The 23,432-nt window shown below is 49.9% G+C and overlaps 2 protein-coding genes across 2 annotated transcripts in view; both read right to left on the bottom strand.

Moving 5' to 3' along the window:
• Nucleotides 1-317: 317 nt before the first annotated feature.
• Nucleotides 318-13,842, bottom strand: LOC111816748 (ankyrin repeat domain-containing protein 10-like). Its single transcript, XM_023715130.1, has 4 exons — nt 13,753-13,842; nt 9,510-9,745; nt 4,298-4,393; nt 318-1,187 (listed from the first exon to the last, which is right to left on the bottom strand). The coding sequence occupies exons 1-4, from the start codon at nt 13,794-13,796 to the stop codon at nt 718-720; spliced, it is 846 nt and encodes a 281-aa protein (XP_023570898.1). The 5' UTR covers nt 13,797-13,842; the 3' UTR covers nt 318-717.
• Nucleotides 13,830-23,432, bottom strand: part of Ankrd10 (ankyrin repeat domain 10) — a 10,519-nt gene continuing 916 nt past the window's right edge. Inside the window, exons 2-4 of the mRNA XM_023715187.1 lie at nt 21,831-21,983; nt 18,440-18,531; nt 13,830-13,915 (exon numbers count right to left, since the gene is read on the bottom strand). Coding sequence (XP_023570955.1) covers nt 13,852-13,915; nt 18,440-18,531; nt 21,831-21,983 — 309 coding nt within the window. The 3' untranslated portion in view covers nt 13,830-13,851. The remainder of the gene's footprint in view (nt 13,916-18,439; nt 18,532-21,830; nt 21,984-23,432) is intronic.

Raw genomic sequence — 23,432 nt, 5'->3', positions numbered from 1 at the left:
CACAATATTTGCATAGTGTAACCACTAGCTGCTAAACAAAAGCTAATTTCTATAAAACCATGAACTTGATGTTATTTTAGAGACTAAAACCCCTCAGTTAACTGGCTATATGTATATAGCAGTATATATTTTAAAGCAGAAAACCGAAAAACAAGGGGAAAAAAATGTCAAAATAGGCAAATATTTTGACTAGACACTTCTTACAAATACTACCTTCCACTATGTATAAAGGAAACATTGTATATGGTAAAAACTCCACAGCAGGTAGGAGGGTGGGGCACAAGGGCGCCGCTGCGGCGGGCCTCTCCAGGAGCCTGTGCGCTGCCCCCCTCCCGTGCTCAGGGCTCCCACTTTGAGGGGTGGCTCCCCCCCAGCACCACCCTGCGGGACAGGGCTCCCCCAGGCAGGGGTCCTTGCTGCCACCACTGGAGGCAGAGGCAAGCTCGGCAGTCAGGGGCCAGGGAGAGAGACGTGCCCAAGCCCTCATCCACAGCCCCAACTCATCTTGATGGAATTCAGAATAAAAATGAAAAAGGACAACTTTTGGTGATCCTTTCTAAAAAACATCGAAACCGGTGTCAGAAAAATGAAACTTCCCAAGTGTCTTACAAAAGGGTGGGGATCACGTGCCACAGCCACGCCCAAGGCCGCACTGTGAAGCTGATGGTCAGGGGACTGCGGGGTCACAGGAAGCAGGTGCGGAGGCCATCCCGCGCCTCAGGAGCCGGGGTGCAGGTGCAGGGCGCTGGCGTAGCGCTGCTCCACCTGCACGCAGCTCGAGTGCTCCAGCACACTGCTCAGTTCCGGGAGGCTCTCAGCCGTGTCCCCAAAGCCGTGGTAGTGGCCGTAGTGCAAGCTCGCCCCCGGGTCCAGGTCGTCTACCCAGCACGGCCTGCTGGCCACGCAGCTGCTTGGGCTCCCGTTCAGGTGCAGGGCGCCGCACAGCTCGGGGCTGGTGCTCAGGGTCTTCTCCGGCTCCTCAGTCCCGTTAGCACCCACTGCGCCCTGGCTGCCGGGGAACGGCCGCCCAGGCAGCGGTGCACTGCTGAGCCCGCCAGCTCCCGTGACGCACGGGCTGCTCCTGCTGTCCAGTCCATTGAGGTGGCTCGTGCAGGGGAGGTCCAAATGTCCACTGCCGACACCGCCATTTGTCAGAGTGCTCGACATGGAGCTACTGTTTTTCACATCTGCATCAAGAAATACACCTGTCACGAGAGTTCTGTACCAACAGGAGACCTACAACACGTGTCACTGCTACACTTCTACACAGCACTCTTTCTGTTCTTCTAAACAAACCAATTCCTTTGTTCCGAAGTTTAATGAAACATATAGATAGGTTTACAGGGGCAATGCACGCATTTCAGTGGTGGTGCGCGGCCAAATTATACTACACAGAAGAGCCACCGAGCAGCTGTCCTGGTGTCAGACTGAAATCATCCTCAAGAGGTCAGTCACAACTGAAGGTCATGTTTTCTACACAGAATTAAAGAACAGAAATCATCTCTAGCACCAAAGGGAAAAGCTAAATGCAAGTGATAGGGGAGGCCGGCTTCTTGGTGTGCCCAGCCTGTCCTCAGCACATCTGGCCTGGGGCAGGCACAGGGACGGGCGCATTGCATGAGCTCAGCATGCCGCCAGCCACTCAGCAGCTGGGAGCGGGTCTTCTGAGCGCGACAGGAAAACAGCGGAGCCAGGCTTTTGCCCTGCTGAGGCGCTCTGAAAAAGGCACAGTGCTAGAAAAACGCAGACGCTCGGTCTGCACACCTGGGGTGTCCTGCGGGAGGCTCCTGCCCCACGTGGGGTGTGGGGCCAGATGTCACGCCCTGCTCTCTGTGCCCCAGGACTGAGGAACATGCAGGTTCACAGGCAGCGCACAGGGACCTAACTCTACCTCCTGCTTGGTGACATCACCTTTCATCCAGATGCCCAGAGTGACCACAGCGAGGCACTGCACTAAGAGTAAGAATGCCTTCCAGACTTGCTGCGACCCCACACAGGGCTTGTTTCCTGCCTGCCAGCCAGGAACCCAGCAGGGCCTGTTGTCCTTGAAAATGGAACCTGGCTATTGGCTAAAAAGCCTTGCCGGTGCTCTATGACTGACTTGTTTCTGCAACTTACGCAACAATCATAGTTCACAAAGGGCTATAAATTCTTCAATTTACTTTTGCTCAGGTAACTTTTTTTTTTTTTTTTGCAGTACCCCAGGGATCAAACTTGGGACCCTGCACTTGCCAGGCAGGCACTTACACCACTGAGCTATCTCCCTGGCCCTAAATGATGGTTTTCGCATTGAGTTCAAACTCAATATTAGAGAACAAGTTTCAAGAACTAAATATAAATTGTTTGCCTGGGGTGGTGGCACATGCCTGTGATTCAAGCCCTGGAGGCTGCAGGCAGGAGGATCACTGAATTAGAATTGTACCCCTTGGGTACACCGTGAGTTCAAGACAACCCCTTAACTGCATAGTGAGACTCTGTCCCCAACCCCATCTCCCAAGTCCCCACCTATCCCCAGGGGAAACTTTTATTACTCTTTTCAAATGTAATTGGAAAAAAAATTAATTTAGACACCTTTCCCAGGTAATAAAATGTACTGATCCTATGGCAACCTTGCTGGTTAATAACACTGACTCCATGTCAGTTTTCATGGAATAAAGTAATCTTTCTTTAGTGCCAGCTAAAGTACACTGGTTTAGCACTTAATGTCAGAACGTGGGCAACGCAACCCCATAAAAGCAGGTATAGAAACCAGGCTTCCTCCCTGGCCCTCAGCCTCCCTTCTTGTCCCAGGGCCCAGCTGCCTTGGTGCCACTGGCTGGGGATGCTGTGTCTTCTGCTTCCAGAGCCATGGAGCCCAGTAGGGAGCTGCCATTCCTGGGAACCTGCCTGGAGGCTTAAAGCATGAGCCACGCCTCCAACAGCTGCTCCAAGATGCAGCCCTCCTGAAAAAGACGCCAGCAGAGCAGAGCACAGATCCAGAGGCAGCGGAGGTCTGTGTGGGGCTGCAGCCTGACCTCCTGGTGGCTCCCTGTCCAATGGGGCCTTGGGAGCCTCTGGCCTGCACCTCAGGGCCAGCAGCTATGACTTCTGGCGAGTCAAAAGTCCGAAGCACTGTCATTTTCCTGGTGGGCAGGCTGTGAGTTTTCCCATTTCTACTGAGGTCGGAGTCCCTGAGTGAAAACACCCCGTGATTTAAAATGTCCTCTTGACACCTGTAATCCTGGCACTGGCCAGAGACCGAGGCCAAGGGAGCCCCCCCTGTGCAGACACTGGATCAAAACAACACACTCTCTGCTCAGCACTGGCCATGAAAAATCTTCCAATTTCATCTAATTATTTGCCAAAATGGTGACACTACCCCACACAGCAATCCTGACACTTGTGGGAAGATGTACACATTTCCCTTCTGAGGTGAATAAAATGGCATTTTCTTATGGGTTTCCAAAGCACATACATAATCTTTTGTTCCTGGGGGAGAATTTATCATAAATACATAATAATGAAACTACTAAAAATAGAATTTCTAAACATAGTAAGAAAACAGCTAAAATGTTTCTGTGATCACAGAACAGAAGTGCCAGAAAAACTAGCCATAGATCAAACACCCTGAGCAGCAACGGTGAACCTTCTAGTCTCTCCAGGGTGGCGCAGGTCCCGGCTCACCAACTCTTCCACATGCCGGGATACGCTGAGCCTTTGCCTTTTGGGGCTGGAAACACCAGCCCCCTGTGAGCACCCAGCCTCAGCAGTGGCCACAACCCAGCGCACCACAAGGGACAGTGGGCACCAGAGCAGCCCTGTGCAGGACTGAAGGGCCTGTTGCATTGGTGGTGACAACCAGGACCACGACATTTACCAGATCGCAAGGTTTGCTCCCACCTGTCCTTTGAATTTACTGCTTAAAAGTGTAAGCGCCGGCAGGTAGGCTTCGCTCACCCAGAGTCCACATCAAAATGTTAAAAATGCAAACCTCATTAGAGGTAGGCAAGGCACATTAAGCAAAAGCCAAATCAATCTCTCATACTGAGAATGCACGAGAACATTTCTTCCTACTAACCCATCCAAAATTTACATAGGGTAACACTTTAAACAGACATTGAACAAAGTGCAAAGTAGCTTGAGGAAAACGTATGTTAGAAATAATATGCATACTGATTCTTGCAACGACAAGGGGTCTGCATTGCGGAAACAGTATATATTTCTATTTCTTTCGGTCCAACAGAACCACTCTGCTGTTGCTTGGTGTCTTCGAGCACTGGGCTGTTGTTGCAGCCAACAGGAAACTGTCCACTCCCACCTGTTACGGCAGCAAACTCTCTATCAACGTGCATTCTGTCCGCCTCATCCTCCGGCTCGCCATTCACTAGCGGCATGGCACAGTCCAGGCCTGGAGCTGCAGGAGAACAGAGACTTTCAGACTCCTTGGTGTAAATGAGCGCGAAGTGCAGACACGTCCCTGTTCTCATATCTGCACTGCATGCTTTAAAACGGGCAAATAACTCAAGAGGCAGAGCTCACCAGGACCACTTTGTGTACCACTGGAAACTCCCACCACTAAAAGGGTTAAGACTATACTTGGGCCGGCAAAACAGCTCAGCAGATCAAAGCACCGGTAAGCAGGCACAGGGGCCAGGGATTCGATCCCCCGGCCTCCCCAGGGAACACTGAGACAGCAACTGAGACTGGGCGTGATGGCCCCAGCTCTTGGGAGGCTGTAAACAGGCGGATTACTGAGTCTGATCTAGTAGCGAGACCCTGAACACCCTTCCCTAAAATAAAGATTGTACTAGAACATAAAGATGTTACAGAACTCAAAGACAATCCTATAATTCATGTAATATAGTACATGGTTTTCAAAAGAAATACTTAAAAGGCAACCATCCAGTAGCACAACACCATTTAAGAAATAGTGACTTTTTTTTGTATTTAGGACAGGGCTTACAGGGTCTCGCTACACAGATTGGACTCATAGTGATCCTGTTTACAGCCTCCCAAGTGCTGGGATTACAGGCACGTGCCACCACGGCATGCTGAGGACTGAATCCTAGCCACTGTGCTCCACCTAAGAAGGTGCTTTAGTGCGTGAGCTATCAGGCCGGGTCCAAAATTATGACTTTTTAAAAAACATTCTCTAAAGAAAGAAACACCAGCGTCCACACACCAGAGCCAACCGAGCTTGGGCCATTCAGTGCCTGGCTCCCCACTCTACACAGCCACAAGTGGAAACGCGAGCCCGCTCTCCTTCCGGACTCCACACCACCCCTGCCTGCCATAAAGCAGACTCTGCCATCTCGGAGCAGCTACTCCACTGCACATACAGCTTCTCAATTTGCATCCAAAAAAATTCTAGAAGAAAGCAGCTGTACCTCACTCTGATATGGCACGAAGCCCACCCCAGTGGACTTCCCAGGAGCGCTCAGCTCGTGGCCTGGCACGTGTCCACACTCCAGGGAACCGAGCTCCCCCAGCACCTGGGCTGCCTTGATCTCGTCTCCTGTGGCCGGCACTTGCCAGTTCCCCCACAGATGCATCTGGCCCTTACAGTTCTTCAATAAACAGAAATTATTTCTGGGCCAAATACACAAAACAAGCAACTCTTGGTGCCAAGTGCTGTCATGAAAACACTGCTGACAGAACGCAGCTCTGCGGTTCCCGTTCTGCACCAGGGCAGCTCTTGGCAGGGCAAGGGTGGGAAGCGGGCGCTGAGCTCGCAGACTGCTGCCCCTCTTCTAGCCCCGGCTTTCCTTATCCAGCACCCCAATCCAACCAGGGTTCGGCAAATCCCCACCTCTCCTACCAACCCAGCACCCACGCCCAAACAGAGATGAACAGCCCAGCTAACACTCTGACCAGCAAGCGGGTGGGAGAGCCGACCCCTCCCCACACGCCCAGCCTCAGGGCTGCTGCTAACCCAACCCAGTTGCCAACAGTCTCCTTTCATGTGGCAACTAGAGATCACTTTTCTAACTCAGACCCTTGAAAGGTGGCAGGACAGACATGAAGACAGCCCCAGGACAGCAGCAGTGCTGCTTTTGCACTCACTAAGCCCAGGCCTTGAGCAGAACCTGCCAGACATCCACACTGAGAACTAGAAGAGACACCCAGAACACGTGTCCACCAGGGCCCCACCAACCCATGGGATCAACGCTGTGTCGGCTCGGCAGGCCACCAGGGGAGGAGGAGCCCAGCGCCAGGACCTAGGGCACACGCCTGAGGGCACCAGGTCCTTCTGTGGTGGGAATGCAGCACGCACATGGATCCCCAAGGAACCCGTGTTGTCAGCTGGCCCTGTGAGGGGCAACTGTGCTGTGAGCCACGGGCCTCAAACAGCTCCCAGGACTACACATATGAACAGTGACACACTGGGACACTCCTAGGCCAGTGTGCCACAGGCTGCATTCTCACCCACCTGCACCTGGTCACTAACATGAATGACAATCACAGATATTTTATTATTTATTTGCATTTTAGTTCAGGTTCTGCAGAGTCTCACTATGTAGATCGGACTCAGTGATTCTCCTGTTTTTAGCCTCTCAAGCCCTGGGATAATAGGCACATACCACCACACCTAGTCTCAATCACTGTCTCAGTGCACCCCAGGGGTGGGACCAGAAGGGCAAACTGGGGGATCAAACCCCAGCTGCTGTGCTCTGCCTAACAGGTCCTTCAGTCCTCTGAGCTATCTGGCTGGTCCAATCACAGACATTTTAAAGTGAATTTTATACACGTGGGAACTGCTCCCCAAAGACAGTTCACAGCCAGCACCAAGACAGTGTTTTCCACGAATGACTGCGACTTCCTCCCGCAGGGTGTCCAAAGGGAGAACTGCCCACTCTGGCAGCCAACAGCACTCTTCGGGGAAGCTGGATTTCAGTCACGAGATCCCAGTAAAACAGCACACGAGGCTTTGGGAGGATGTCTAGATATAAACTCTCCTTGAGAGCAGCACAGGCTACAGCCAGTTTACAGCTGGGTCACCTGGAACATAATACATGTCGTGCCCAGCAGGGCAGCGCATGACTGTCATCCCAGCACTTGGGGAGAGGCAGAGGACCTGGGAGTGCAAGAGGACCTGCGAGACAGCGAGACCCCAGCTCAGCAGCAAAACGCGACAAAGCCCACCCTAAAACCTGCATACCCATGGCCAGGGGTTTACTGGCTCAGCAGCACTGCGCTTGCCCGGCAGGCTCAAGACCCTGAAGTCCTAGTACAACCCCCCTCCAAAGGGAATATGTACACACTTCGCACCAAATATCACTACATCCTCCTGAATTTAAGAAGACAGATTGGACTGTGTCATTAATAAGGTCCAAGCTATGCATCTTTACACAGCCAACATATCCCAGGCACCTGTAAACTTCTATGAACAAGTAGGGAAAAAAGACAATTCGTATCTAGACATCCTCCCAAAGCCTCATGTGCTCCGGTGAGGGCTCTGCAAGGTGACAGGGTCACAGTGGCAGAGGGTGTGCTCCACTGGTCTTCTCCCTGCTGCCCCGCCCTGGCGCAAGGGAACTGAAGCATTTGAAGCACTAGAGCGCCATAGGCTTGAGTCAGAACAGACCTCCCGGGTTTTGAGTGTCCAGGTACGGTGTCCCAGCAACAACAGAAGACATCAAACTACTTTAAAGAGCATTTTAAAGTGCATATCAGGGGCTGGTGAGATGGCTCAGTGGTCTAAAGCACCTACTTAGAACAAGCTTAGCTAAAGCACGGGGACGCGGTTCAATCCCCCAGCACCACATGCCAGCTAGCCGCGCCCCCCTGGTGGGCTGAGCTGGCCACACACACATACACACACACACACATACACACACAAATAAATAAAATTAAAAAAATAAATAAATAAATAAAATAAAGTGCACATCATTGGGTTCAGGGAGATGGCTCAGTGGAATATGTGCTTCCCTGGCAAGCGCAAGGGCCTGAGTTCAATCCCTGGTTCCGCTAAAAAAAACCCCCACAAAACCAGTAAACATAATTGATGAGCTGTGGTAGAAAGCGCAGCTCGTTTCTAAAGCACACTTGAGCCCACGTTCAGCTGGTACATACGGGCATGCGGAAGGCTGATGCTTACAAAGTCGGTCCACAGCTGCAAGTAGGGGGTAAGTGGAGCTGAAAAGAGATAGTTTTCAGAAGATGCCCTTAGAAAACGAATAAGAAACGAATAAAAAAGTGTCCTTAGAGGGCTTTTAAAGTCTAAGCCAGAGAGTAGAAGGACTGCCACAGATTCAAGGCCAACCTGGACTACGGTGAGCACCATCCCAAAACACCAAAAACTGGGGCTGGTGAGATGGCTCAGTGGTCTAAAGCATCTACTTAGAACAAGCTTCGCAAAGCACAGGGACCGCGGTTCAATCCTCAGCACCACATGCCAGCCAGCCCCGCCCCCCTGGTGGGCTGAGCTGGCCACACACACATAAATAAAATTAAAAAAAATATATTAAAAAAAAAAACCACCAAAAACTATAGGAACGTGGTACAAGTCAATCAAATGACAACACTGAGCAACACTCTATTGTTAACAGCCACCACTCTGAGATTTATATGCACCCTTTATGTTGTGCTTATGATTTTTAGGGCATTGTTCTAGAGATTGCTAGGCCCACAGCTTACAAAAATCATAAATTTGGAGGCCCATGTTATGGGACATGCCTGTCATCCCAGCTTGGGAGGCAGGCAGGAGGACTGCAGTGCTTGAAGCCAGCCTGGGCTATGCAGAGTTTAACAGCAGCCTGAACTATACATGAAGACCCTTCCTCAAAAACACACTTCCTCCCAAATCTTAATGTTGGTATCAATAATTGAACTCAGGACCCTGCACTTGCCAGGCAGGCACTGTACCGCTGAGCTATTCCTAGGCTCCAATCTCAACTGCAACGAACACCGCAACGTTTCAGTTCACACATTCATGCTACAAGTCACTAGGTCTTTACAGCAATGGGCTTCAAAACAGCTGTGAAATACATGTGTCAATGACAGGCAAAGCCTGTGCCACCAGAGGCCCCGTGGCCCAGCACTGGAGCAGGAGCTGCTTCCCCACATGGAATGAAGGTAGCGACGACCTCTGGGTCTGCATGGCCAGCGCCACTCTCAGGGGCCCGCGACGGCTGATGCCTGCACATTGGGCTGCATACACGGGGATCTCCCCAGCCATTCTGGGCCCAGGGAGAAGGTCCCACCACCCTCTCTGGGGAAGGCTGCTCCCCACTTACCTTAGCTCCTCAGGTCTATCGCAGGGCCAGCGAGCAAGGACCAGGCTGTCTCAGCCCAGTGACTGTACCAAAGAGGGAAAAACAATTTCCTGCCAGGTCACTACCTTTAAAGCTGGGGAGCATTTGTAAGAAGCCAGGCTTGGGCAGTGGCAGATTTAATTTATATTCTGAAAGACGTGCCAAAAGACTTTACTGATTAATGGCAGAAGGTGAGCACCGAGACGCTGGGGGATAGATGCAGGGGTACCCAGGCTCCCGCCCCAGGAGCTGCCCCCCCAGGCCCAGCAATCTCACCTCCAAGTCTAGCTTTCTTCATGCCCAAGGGTTCGGAGTCTTCCAAGCATCTCTTTCGATTTATTCCCGCACTAACACGACTGGGAAACACATTCTCGTGACCCCCACTCAAGGTGCCATTTTGACAGAAACGGCTCAGCTGGCAGCTCTGGAGGCTCAAGAGAAACTGCACGCACTCCGGGAAGCCCTGGGTCTGGGCAATGTCTGCTGCCGTCAGGCCGCTGGCATTTCTCAGGCTGCACAACGCAAAAACACTGAATTACTCCCTGACCGCGTGTGAACCCGCTCTCTGCTCCTGCCGATCTGACTATCTATCTGGGGGTGACATTAGCCAACGAATTTACAGCAAATCTTTATTAAAGGAGCAGTTAATTATCCTAGCTCCATTAACTAACTTCTCTTAAAACACATCTGATTTCTAAGCAAGATTTGGGAAATAGTAATTTTAAAAATCAACATACTAAACTTAAAGGCATCTTCCTGTTTAACTTCTCAAAATCACGTTTTATATTAGTCTGAAGAATCTAACCTTAGGCTAACTTCAGACTTCACTGAAACTATAGTCTATGCTGTCTGCACTGACTTCTAATAACCCATCCTTTAGCCTCAGTAAAGTCATAGCAAACAAACATGTACTGAAATTGCCCATGGCATTTAGAGCAACTGGCTTCCAAAATAAGTCTCAGCTTAGCAACAAGCCAGGTTCAGTGCTGGGGTGTGGCACTATGAGTGGAACTTCAGGCACTCTGGCGCTGCCCAGGTGACCTTCAACTCACCACCTGAAAAAGCCACGTTTCCGCCTGGGGCACGGCCTGGCCTTGGAAACGCTCCAAGCACTACATGCTGGCAGGCCGCAGCCCCCAGTGATGCCTCCTCCCCACACTCACCCAGGAGCCCCTCAGCTAAGTGCCCTGCCCTGCTCGGACTGCCACCTCATTGGCTTGGGACCCCAAAGAGTAAAAACCTCTGGCTCCAGCAGCGACCGAGGCTCCACAAGTCACGGCAGAATCTGAGTGCAAGATCTGAATGAAACAAAGAGCGAATCAGCGGGCCTGATGGCACAAGGACACAGAATCAATCGGAGAGCGAGCAGGCGCCTCTGCAAAGCAAGCTGCAGCTGTGGACAGGCCCGTGCCACAGCACTGAGCACCACAGCCTGCACTGCCACAGCTGCTGGGCCAGACCACCCATGCGGGTCTCAGCCCATGTCCCTGCAGGGAGGAACACTGGCACCACTTGGGAGGGCAATCACAGACTGCGCTCCTGCTCTGGCGCCACTCACTAGGGCGACTCCTTCTTCCTGAACCATGAAGAAAAGAGACGAGGTGCACATCTGGAAGAAGAGCCAAGGCCAATGCAATACTCTGTCCAAAGATTAACAGCTGAGAATCCAGAAATCAACAAAGATTTTCTTAAAAAGGTGGGCTGTATAGGACGATTAGGAATTAACACGGACATTTTAATCTGCCATAAGAATCAAACCTGTAAACTCTGATATTTGTCCTGATTTTGATACATAAATTAAATGAAAAAGAAACTTTGTGAACAGAGTGAACTAACTCCCTACTGATTACACACATCCCAAAGCCCACTGTCACTAAAGTGCAACAGACACTAACCAAACTTTGGGCTTCATTTTCAGAGGGTACCAGAGCAAGAACAGCCTAGACAGGTCTACCCCACCAAGAAACACAAAGCCTGAGAGCACAAGCAAAACTTGAGAAAGCACTGCATCAATAGTTAGCGTGGCCCTGCTCTCTACACCAAGAACACAGCAAGGACAAGCTGCCACTCGACACCATGACAAATAAAAGCACTGACAGCAGAGTTAACAGGAGCGAGCACTGCAGTGAACCAGAAAACAGAAATGCAGGGCCAACAACTTTTTTGAAATGGCACTGACCATCATCAGGGCCAGCAAGGAGGAAAACCTAGGCACAGAATGGGCACGCAATGCTAGGATACAGTGTGGGCTGTGGCGCTGCTTGGGTGCCCTGCCTGCCCTGAAGCGGGCTACACTGGCAGTCACTACCTAGAGCACAGTCACCTGCGCCAGATGCGCGCTGTCACACGTCAACAACACGAAGTGCTCCCATGTGGAACGCAGCAGCCAATGCCCACTGTGTCCTCTGGGTGTGGTCCACACCACCACCACCACCAGAGGATCTCACATGAAGAGCTGCAGGCCTCTAGAAAACATCCTGGACAGACGGCAGGCCTGGCTGACACAGGGACTCCGGAGAAACCGAAAAGACTCCATGTTAAAGGGGGCAGCAGCGGCCCTGCACCCTGCAGAGCCCTCGCCTGCTTCTGTGGCTCCGCATATGCCTAGGCCTCTCCTCCCTGTCACTCACCCCTCCCTGCGCTCAGCACAGGTCCCAGCCTTGGCATTCCGGGCACAGCAGACACTCTAGGGACTGTGGCCACCTTGGTCCCAATACTCAGCACTCCTCACGGGCTGAAAGCTGAGCATCACTGTGTCCAACAAGCCTCTGATCACTAAAATCTGAACTTCATATGATTCTGTGAGTTATCAAGGATAGTTAAACACTGTCCTTGGAACTATCTGAAGGGTAAAAACCACTCAGCTCACAGGCCAGCCCTGCTGCATAGTATTTAGCCAGACTGATGACACAATCTCATGGTTTTCCTCAAGAGTCTACTGGTTTACACATCATTCAATCCATACAAAGAAAACGGTAACTTGTCAAAAACATTAAAAAAGCAAAACAAAACACTCTAGTGCAAGTCGGCAGCCCTGCCCAGCTGCGCTGTGCTGGCCAGGTGCCTGGTGAGGGTGAACAGGTGCCACTAAGCGACTCCTTACAGCTCCATTTCAAATGCTCCAGCGGCTGACAGTCATCTACTAGGTACACAGGTCCCAACATGCTAGGTTTTAACTTTTTCTTTTTAAAACTGTTTATGCAGCACTGAGAATAAACCCAGAGCCTCACACACACTGGGCATGTTCTGAGCCACACCCCAGGCTATCAAAGCGCTGAGTTTCAATAAAAAGGACCGGGCCTTTCAATCAACTCCGCGTGGTGTTTTAACTAAGGACGATCTGTCCTCCTCCATACTGTAGCGTGTGAGTTAAAGCAACTACTCAATACAGAGCTTCGCGGGAGGTAGTCAGAGAATGACTGCTTAGATGGAGGCTTGTGCCACTTGGGAGCCAGCCTTGGCTGGCAGCTGGCCTGCACCATGGGGTCAGCAGACCCCACAGCCATCAGGAGGGACAGAGCGGACAGGACTGCAGGGACGTTATGCTCTTCCCAAGGGAGAGCTAAGCGCCTCGAAAGTCAAGGACGTGCTCAAAATCCATTTTTATGACAGCTGGCAGACAGAACTGTGCACGCCCTGTGTTTACACAAGCCTCTAGAGGACACATACCTGATGTGTACTCAAACTCAGAGTGGCCTGGCACCGAAGGGCGGTGACGGGGAGGCTGCTCTCTGCTCCCAACACTGATCGAGGAAATCTCTGCAAATGAGCAGCTCTAACAATTAGACAACAATCATCTTGGTATTCAAACCAATTGCAGGTCTGCTCAGCTTAACTTACTGCTGCTGACTGACAGCATTTGCTTTCATGCTGGTCATTCAAGCCAGGGGCACCTCGTGGAACCCCAGCGGCGCCAGCCGCTCCCTGGAACGGGTCTGAGCCACACCGCCTTACACAGACAGCCACCATGCTTGCTGCCCAGCCCCCCACCGGCACCCAGCGCCTGCAGACACTATCACTGTCACTGCGCCTCCAGCGTTCTGCCCAACTGGCGCCAACATGAGAGACACCCACTTTTCTATAAAACATTCCAAGCATGAAGACCACCGTGAGAATCCCCCTCCCCAGACTCGACTCCTCTCCAAGGCCAGCTGGCTCTCTGGCTCTCACTTATAGTGCCACAGTACCAGGACAATGAAGCCACTCAAGTGGGTCTTGAGTTTTGTTCTAGATTTTGAAAACATACAGATCAGGAAACACCTGAATTGTGGTGTTTAGAGCCCCAGGTGTCGTGACACCTTTGGGATGTTTCCTTTTTGTTAATGCCATGTGACAATGAAAGAGAACCACGATTTTTCGATAAACGTATTTCTGTTAAAATTCTGATCTCAATTTAGCTAATGTTAGTTTACAAATAAAAGGTAGATATCATAAATTAGGGTAAGCAAAGCATGCAAATCTAAAGAATCTATATCTGAATTCCTAGATTAGCAGTAAAACCAATCACCGCAACAAATACCTCAACAGTATGCCTTGTGTGCAGAAAGAAGCGATACTGAGCATTCAATGCCACAACCGTAAGGTTTCGGAGAAGCACCTGTGGCAGTTTCAGCAGTTTCTATATGGAATGCTCCCCCTTTCTAGGATTACTTGAAAAACTCAAGTCAATTCGAATTACGTAGCTGGAAAACATTGACATGTGTAGTTTTTACAGATTCAGAATCTTCTGTGTGACTTAAAACGGGCAATGGTTCATACATGGAAACTTATAAATCATACGGGATCACATTTGCAGGCAATATTGCAAAAGATACATACACACACGAGGTGCCGGGCAGGCGCTGCGCTGCTGGCCCGCGACGCCCGCGCCCGCGCAGCTGCTCAACACTGCCCTCTAAGCTCCCTCTCGTCCTTTCAGCATGAAGCCAATTCAAGTATGTCAATATTCCAATGGAATTTAACAGTATGGACTAAAAACCATCAACTCACGATTCTGGTTACTTTAAAATTTGGTATGCTGTATCACAAATACATTAGTAACTATTCCTAGATGGAATAAAGCAAATAAATGGAATCATTAAAGAAAAGATAAAAAACATTTCTAAATGTCTATTTGTACAGACAAAACATTAGCAAACATCTAAAGTATCTTAGGTAAAAGACACACGTGTATTTTTAACCCTTTGGTATCCAAACAATATAATGAAGTCTTATACACACACCCTTCAGTTTACAGCAGGAAGAAACAACTGCACAAAAGTTTCTACCTGAATAATTTGGTGCCAAGCTCCCGTTTCAAGTTCGGTATTCAGCTACAGCTTCCGCTGCAGCTGAACCAGCCATGTCCACATACGCTAGCACCCAAGGGCATTCATCACTCAAGGAGCCTGACAGGCCCTAGTATGCTCCAACTGTAACTTAGCAAGGCAGACCCTGGGCTTTAGAAATTGCTGGTTTTGGCTTTAAAGTTCTATCTATAAAAGCAGAAGCTTTAAAAAAAAAAAAAAATACTGGGCCTGTACATTATTCATGTGGTTATGAAAAAGTACAGTTTTGAACCAGACTTGTCAATGGCTCTGGAGCAGGGTCAATGGTCAATCTGTTAACTGCACCTGCCTGGTGGAAGGTCTCGCGGCCACACCTCAGGAAGTGAGTCCTGCACGCAGGGCGTGCATCCCAGAAGGGACAGAAAAGCAAGGCACAGCTCAACAGTGACAACTGGGCGAGGGAAGCAAGTGCCAGGAAGCGAAGAGCACCCCCAACACTGGGGTACTACCTCGAGCCCTTGCTCGAAGACTCTCCTAGCAGGTGCTTTCAGGAGGGCAGCCAGGAACAGAAGCCACACCTGAAACTGAAAGGCCAGGAAAGTAAACCGAAACAGCTGCAGTGTGTTTCGGACACCGGACTACACGTGCTTACCTGTGCACCTGTCTAGAAATTCTGCTTCCCAGTGGGGCTCCATGATAAAAAAGGTAGGCGGATCACGGAGGCCACCAAGGTGAGCCAAACTGAACCAACTCTATTTTAATTAAGGATTTCTAAAAACCCAGCCTTGAGTCTCCACAGCATTTAACAAGTGTGTCCCACCACGCTGTAAAGGTCCATTACTCCACACAGCCGTGGCTTCAAGCCCATCAGGTAAGGAGACTGCCCTAACCGTGCCGGCTCCAGCTGCAGCTGGTTCTCCAGGTTGCCTGGCACCATCATGGCTCCTCTGGGCACCCAATCCTCAAGTCAACAAAACTGGGCCCACTCCACAGGGTGGATGCAATGGGATACAGAAAACCCCTCCTGTGAGGCCAGGGCCAGTCAAGAGAAGGCAACTCTGGCTTCCATATCAGGCAGATCCCTTATTTCTCTTTAGGAAAAAAGGGACCCATTATACTCACAGCTGGTCAATAGGGAAACACCCTCCACTTTTCTCCAGAAAAATATAAAGTAGACAAAATCTAACAATGAAACTAACCTAAGGCTCAAAAGCTCTTTCCTGCACTAGCAAAGGTGTCATCAATAGATAGCGCTTCTAAGTCTTCCTCTAAAATCACATCAGGACCTGACCTCAGGCACCTCCACGCTCCTACCACCACTGCCGAGTGTGTGCAGGGCCCAGCCGACCCTGCAGTAGAAGCCTGCCGTGGGAAGCAGGCGGTGAGCACAGGCACAGTGGGACCTCTCGCAGGACTGAGCAATGGCACCCTTGGATGTAACGCATGCAAACCTGTAGTCAGAACGGAGATCGCTCTGTGGGGTTCAGTTTTAGGTCAGGTGGCAGCAAATATTAATGGCCACCACAGATGGGAAACAGAAGTGCTGCTCATGGAAAAGGCAACTTGGCACCAAAATTCAAGATCTTTTCAATTACAGAGAAGAAAACAAAAATCCATTCACATACTCACGTGTGGTGCTAGAAAATTTAATACGGTGCACAGCAGCTGAAATGCGTTATCTTACAGTGGCAACCTACATTGACAAGTAAGTTATGTAACAAACCATTCTAGCCACAGACACTGTAACTATCTGATGACCAAAGGTTAGACCTCGGCCACTTTCATGTAGCAGATATCCAAAGATAACGCTGAGGCAGCTTTTAATCTATTTGCAGAAGGCTAATTTAAATTATAGAGTTGTGAACTGCAAAAAATTTTAAGTGAATGAATTCTATGTCTTTGATCGTTCTTATAAAAAAAAAGTGTTATTTGCTAAGACTATACTTGCCCGTATGTGCAGCATTACAGGGATAAAACAGACCTCCACACCATTACTCTGGGGAGACCACACTGTTACACATGCTGAGAGGCTACGTGGGGTAAACTATGAAGAGAGGCAGAACAGATACCAAGAGACATTTCAATTTACCTTACTGGCAGAAATGACACTTTATCTAGGTGTTCTTAAAAAAACCACATAAACAACAGTAATAACGATTACTTGAATTCTTTCTCCAGGCCAAAGACTTAGAATTTTAATAACTGCTTTTGGCTAGGCAGCTCAGGCCAAATGTTTCTTCTAAAAAAATCTGAACGCTCAGTCCAGGCAAGTCACCACAATGCAGGGTCTCGAGGGGGAGCTCTTATACTGAGATGGGGACAGACCACCTGGTGGGAAAGAGACACTGGAGGGTCCTGTAACCAAGGACAGAATCGTAAATAAAAGATGCTCATGTTTAAAAAGACACCTACTGAAAAGGACATTGTGACAGACACGGGCTCAAAGGATTAAGCTACATCTTTGTAATAATGTTTAGGACCATTAGAATATTGTTTAGAACAGTAAGTTGTTAAAAGATCAACTTCTAATTATTCATTATTTCAATTAACGATAATTAAGCAATTTAATCAATTATGTTATAAATGACTTTTTATAATAATCAAAGCTTGTTATTAAAATTGAAGATCTGAGTTTTAACCTGAACACAGCTAATAAGCTTCACCTGTACCCAGCGCAATACCTCTTGGAGAACCTCCTCAGTGTTAAGGCTGTATGTAGATATAGAGCCACATTACCGGTTCTGTTTACGTTACCTTTAAGTCATAACTGCGTGTTAAGTCACAAGGGTCCCTGCATCGTGGCGGTTAACAGGCTACAACTCACGCCGTAGTAAGTAAAGGGTCCAAGCCCCACAACGCTCAGCGAGACAGAAGCTAAGACCAGGGAGGCCAGCGACAGCCTCTCCTACGGAGCCGCGCCTCACAATGACCTGCATGGTTTGTTGTCCAGGATCTAAAAAAACTTACTGTTACACAGAGTCAAACAATGACATGGAAACCAAAGGGTTAAACTGGGTCAATTCTGTGGATTTTACCTCTCCCAAAGTCTACAATTTCATGTTTCCAATAATAAAGTGCTTTCTAATCAATGTCGTAAGTTACTCATGACATGTAAAACAAAAAAAGCTAGTATTAATATCTTGGCTATTAGAGCTCTATAGCTTACACTCAAATATTTATGGGTTAAAAAAAATCCACATCCATTTTGTTCATATTGTAAACTATGAAAAAATTATTCTATAATCTTTAAGAGAAAGTTAATTATAGGGGCTGGGGAGATAGCTCAGTAGAATAAGCGCTTGCCTGGCAAGCACAAAGGCCTGAGTTTAATCCCCGGTTCTGCCAAATAAAAAAAAAAGGAAAAAGAAAGTTAATTATAACAAATGTGTAATGCCACAGCTAATGATCTGAATAAAGATCACATTTCTAAAGATCAGTTGAACACTAAGGTTGTTTTATCAGACAACAAACTGATGTAAATGGGGCCATAAAAGGGTCTATGAAAACGCATGGTGTCAAGGGCTGAGTCTTGACAGGCTCCGAAACACAGCCTTCCGGCATCTGCTAAGAGGAGCCACCAACCCCAAGAAAAGCTCATTGTCTTGAGTGTATGAGCCAGAAAGGACTGCAAGGACGCTCTGACCCAAGCCCTTGGTTTAGGAGTTAAAACCTGGCAGAGGAAAGCGGGAAGACCGGCCAGGCGAAGGACTAGCGCGTGGCAAGGTCAGGACATCAGGCCTGCACTTAGGCTGTTCCTAGGGCCTCAGCTGTGACAAGCAGCCAGGACACAGCCCCTCCTGTGAGCGCTCCAGCGCGCCTACACTGTCCTCACTAACAGCGGTGATGGGAAAGGCCCAGACCCTGGGCCTCGCTAGCTCTGCACACTGAGGCCTAGCTGAGAGCTAATGTCTGGCGGGGGGAAGAATGGAAGGCACTTACTCAGTGTGAGCCCCGTTTGCCACCAGGGCGCTGAGGCACTCCAGGCTCCCAGAGCGGGCGGCTTTGTGAATGGGAGTTTCCCCCTCACAGTCCTGCAAGACAACACACACACTCAGCACTGACTGCCCTCTGCGCCTGCAGTGGCCAGAGGGCTCCTTGAGCACCTGTGAAATAAAGCAAAGTTAGGGCCGGGGAGATAGTTCAGTGGTACAGCAGGACCAAACAGGGCGGCCACCAGCTGGACAGCATCCACAGTGACTTAGGGTATCTTCTCTGGGAGCTTGGCACATGCAAACTCAAAATAATTAGAAGTTAAGGGCTGGAGAGATGGCTCAGTGGTCTAAAGCACCTACTTGAAACAAGCTTGGCAAAGCACAGGGACCGCGGTTCGATCCCCCAGCACCACATGCCAGCCAGCCCCGCCCCCTGGTGGGCTGAGCTGGCCACACACACACACAATAAATAAATGTAATAAATAAAAATAAATAAATAATTTAAAAAAATAATTAGAAGTTAAAAAAAATAAATAAATAAAGACAGCAGCCAAGGGTAAGAAGTACACATAACTGACTTAAGGGTCACTCTACCCATGATCCTCCATCCCTGCATGATGCCAACTCCAGCCCTTGCGTGTGTGTCCCCTGCATCTTCCAGCCTGACTGGAACCAGAACCATATTTTAGACACCACTTTGAGGCCAGGTGTAGGGCCAAGAGAAGCAAGGAAGACACCAAGGGCGAGCCAGCCGCTGTGCCATGAGGAGCTCTATGCTGGCAACAATGCAGGCAGGGGCGGCACTGGGTGAGGCAGAGCAAGCTGACGACGAACCCTGTGGAAGGCTCACCAGGCCACATGCCACCACCCAGAGTGCAGGCATCTTCTATATTGGATCAGGGACAAAGACCCCTCACCGCTCAGGGGCTTTCAGGTGAGTAAGCTCAACAGAGCAAATGTAACGAGATGCAAGTCACCATCTCCTGGGGCATGAGGGCTTCCTCCAGCAAAGCCAGGGGCTATGCCCTGCAGCAGGAGGCCAACCTACCACAGGGCCAGGGCAGGGGCTTACAGCAGGGACAGCAGGAAGCAACTGAGCATCTATCTGCTCCACCATGCGAGAACTCCGGGGCACAGTAGGTGAGGGCACCAAGGGGAAGAACAGCAGGCAGTCTGTGGGAGAGGCCAAGCTCTGGCGGCTCCGGCAGGCAGGCAGAGTGTGGCCCTGTATTTAAAGTAGGAGCCATGTGGCTCCAAACAGAGCACCATGAGACTGGGTGTGGTGGTGCGCGCCTGTAATCCCAGCTCTTGGGAGGCTGTAAAAAAAAAAAAAAAAAAGCACCATGATGTGCTGGAGAGCTTGAACGCAAAATCCATTTCCTAACAAGAGAAACAAAAGCACACAGCCCTACCCAGGACACCAGTGAAGGCAAATTTTTTTTTTATTTTTAAAATTTTTTTTCTTTTTATTTGTGTGTGTGTGTGTGGCCAGCTCAGCCCACCAGGGCGCGGTGCTGGCTGGCATGTGGTGCTGGGGGATTGAACCTCGGTCCCTGTGCTTTGCTAAGCTTGTTCTAAGTAGATGCTTTAGACCACGGAGCCATCTCACCAGCCCAAGGCAGATGTTTAAAAAAAAAAAAGTAGGGGGGCCAGGGAGATGGCTCAGTGGAATAAGTGCTTCCCTGGCAAGCGCAAGGCCTGAATTCAATCCCCGGTTCTGAAAAAAAAAAGTAAACCACCTTCTCCAAGAGGCACAAAAAAGTAGTCCATAAAGAACAAATAAGACTTACATAAAAATACAACTGCAGCGGAGATGTAGGTGAGTTGAGGCTGTGCGCAAACACTCAAGGCAAGGAGCATGACAGCGCTCCTCAGAACAAGAGCGAAAGCTCAGTCCACTGCTGTCTCACAGGATGGTGGGACAGCAGAGGACAGAAGAGGCACACTCCCCACTGTGACACAGGAGGCCCTGCGAGCTGGGAGAAGGTACTCCAGCCTTTGGTCCAAACGGACATATTGCCAAGCGCACCAGCGCGCTCCCAGCAACTCTGGAAGGGGAGGCACTAGAGCACTGAAAACAGGCAGCGCCCTTTGATTTTTTCACTAACAACATCACTGAGGTTCTAAATCTGGATACTAGAAGCTAGAGAGGACTCGGCAATCCTTAAGTGGGCCACGTGGCCACAACTCTGCCCCCATCAAGCTTCATTCCCTCAGGGAACTGGCAGCCAGCACTCAGATCTTGCACCTCCCTCAGCTTAGCTCACATGCACGCCTGGAACAGACAGCAGCTAAGACACTGTGGCTCAACAGAGGAAATACCACGCCAGCCTGAGACAACGGACAGCACGCAGGAGAAGAGAGTCAGAAAGATCAGGTATTTAAGGGCTGGGGAGAAGTGGGACACCCTGGGACGCCCACCCCACAGGGCAGATGGCACAACAGAAACCGCTGTGACCCCAGCACTTGGGAGGCTAAGGTAAGCCTGCCTCGAATTCACAGGCAACACGCGCTATATGACGAGTCTGCTGAGTCAGCCTGAACCACATAGCAAGAACTTGTCTCAAGCTTACCATGCCCTCTCTACAAGACAGGAGGGCAAGCAGGCACCACCAACAGGGGTGAGCACTGTGAGGCGACACCCAGAGGGCCCCTGCAGCCCAGAGGCCCACCTCGCCACTCCGCCAGCCCGTCGCTGAGAACAGGTCAGGTCCCCAAGATGCCCTGCACCCTCCCCACTCAACCTGGGCTTAAACCATGGCTGACATGTTCCTTCCCAGACCATCTGTAATCGAGGGTGGCAGCTGAGCTATCTTCAGGAGGGGACTGCAGCTATTTCACACATGCAAAGCAGACTCAACCCCAGCACCTACAAAGAAGACAGAAGTTTCTCTGCTCCACCAGGACCTTCATGGCTGAGTTTGAAAGGATATAAAAACAGGAGAGGAAATCAAAGGCACAGTATGCAGGTTTTCCTGGGGTGGAAGGGTAGACTGTGTGGTGCCTGGCACATAGGTGCCCCCCGAGATACACATAAAGCTCTCTAGTCGTCTGCTCTTTCCACTCCGCAGGAGGCTCCTGGCAACTCTGCATCCAGCTGCGACACCCACTGGCGCCCAAACCCACAGAAGCTCACCCTGAAGCTCCCACGGCAGAGGCCTGCAGGTGCAGGTGCCCGGAGCAAGAGAGCTGGGTGCAAGGCCAGCATCTTCAATTCTCAGCTGTGACCTTGGCTGATCACTGGCCTGCAGGTGAGTCAGAGCAGGTGCGAAAACTACAGGAACAGAATGCTGGCCTCCGAAGCAGCCTATTACCCACAAAGACCTGGTAGGAAAATCCCAGTTCACTTGGGGCAGGTGCACCAACATCCCCATGCGGAAAGGAAACAGCACGCTTACCGGCTTATTAATGTTGGCCCCAGCTTGGATCAGCCAGACTAGGCACTGAGGGTGTCCTCCGAATGCCGCGATGTGGGCCGGGGTCTGAGCGTAGCGAGTGGTGGAGGCGTTCAGGGTGGCGCCTGCTCTCACCAACTGGATCAGGCACTCCAACTTCACAGCCACATTAGGAGAGATGAAACAGACAGGTCAGTGCACCTTTTACCAGACTGCTGACCCCACAGCATTAAATTTCTTTCGCGGTACTGGGGATTGAACTCAGGACTTTGCGCTTATTCTACTGAGCTATCTCCCCAGCCCCCTAAATTTCTTTCTTTTGAGAAATCAAGTTTAATAATTTCTTCCCAATATCATCTGTATTTTTAGGGGATCTAGAAAACATTTCCACCTTGTCTTTTAAAAACTGGGAGAAATTAAAATGCAAACAATGAATGCTATATAAATGTCTTGGTTTTTCTACAATTGAAAATCAGAAAAGGCCAGCGTGCACTGTTCACTTCTACCAACATTTCAGGATATACTACTGGAGATAACAAACATGTGACAGTGCTCGGTAGGCCATAAAGTTGTGAGGCCGCAGTAAACCCTTCAGACTGACTTCCAACCCATGTGGTCTGCTTCCAAGCAACTGCAATCCCAACACTCGGGAAAGCTGGGTGGGGCAGAAAGACTGTAAATTCAAGCTTGGCCTGGGCAACGTGGTGACTTGGCAAGGCCTCAAAAAAGGAAAACTGCAAAAAAACCCAAAAAACAAAACACAAAACAAAACAAAAAACACCACTACAATACAACCAAACTCTTCATCCAACAGGTGACTAAGAAAACTGGCAGCTTAGGAGACAGTGGCCAGGCCCTAAAGAATACTTCCCAATCAACTGACCTAGCGGGAGCCTGCCGTGTGCCGTTAGTTCCGTGACTGACCTGCGCGCTCCCCACTCCTAGATGCTGTTTCTGCTCGCAGGGCGCCAAAGCTGGAGAGAGAAAGCTGCACCCTGCAGAAAGCAACTCTCAGTTGTCTGGAGGCGGACATGAGGGAGGGAACCCTCCCCCCTTAGCCATCTTTCCTAGAAGTCTACCCTTCAAAGCACTGGGGGCTTCACCCAACAGTCGGGGCTACACAGATTTAAAATATGGTCTCGGGCTGGGGAGATGGCTCTGTGGAATAAGTGCTTCCCTGGCAAGCACAAGGGTCTGAGTTCAATCCCTGGTTCCGCAAAAAATAAAAAAAATAAAAAAATAATAAAATAAAACATGGTCTCCAATGAACTTGAGAGAAAGACTGAGAATTGTCTTTCTTTTATCTTTTACTTGTTTTCTACAGGGTCTTGCTATGCACCTCGCACTCGCAGTGATCCTCCTGTCTCAGTCTCCTCAGCGCTGGATTACTCCAGGCATGTGCTATTGGAGGCCATAACCGGTATCCATTCTATTCCCCTGCTGAGTCAAGTTTATGGCCCTTCTCACCTTGCCCATTCCCTGGGAATCACGTGCTATGCCGTCGGGGTTGCACCCTCCCCGTTGCCTAGATACCTGCTGACCCCCAAGAGCCGAGACTTCCTCATTCCATCACCCCCTATATATACCCAGAACCTCCCCTAAATA

The sequence above is a fragment of the Octodon degus genome, unplaced genomic scaffold (assembly GCF_000260255.1).
Source record: "Octodon degus isolate 3935 unplaced genomic scaffold, OctDeg1.0 scaffold00039, whole genome shotgun sequence".
Classification (NCBI taxonomy): Eukaryota; Metazoa; Chordata; class Mammalia; order Rodentia; family Octodontidae; genus Octodon; species Octodon degus.
This window is presented reverse-complemented; position numbering and strand designations above follow the sequence as displayed.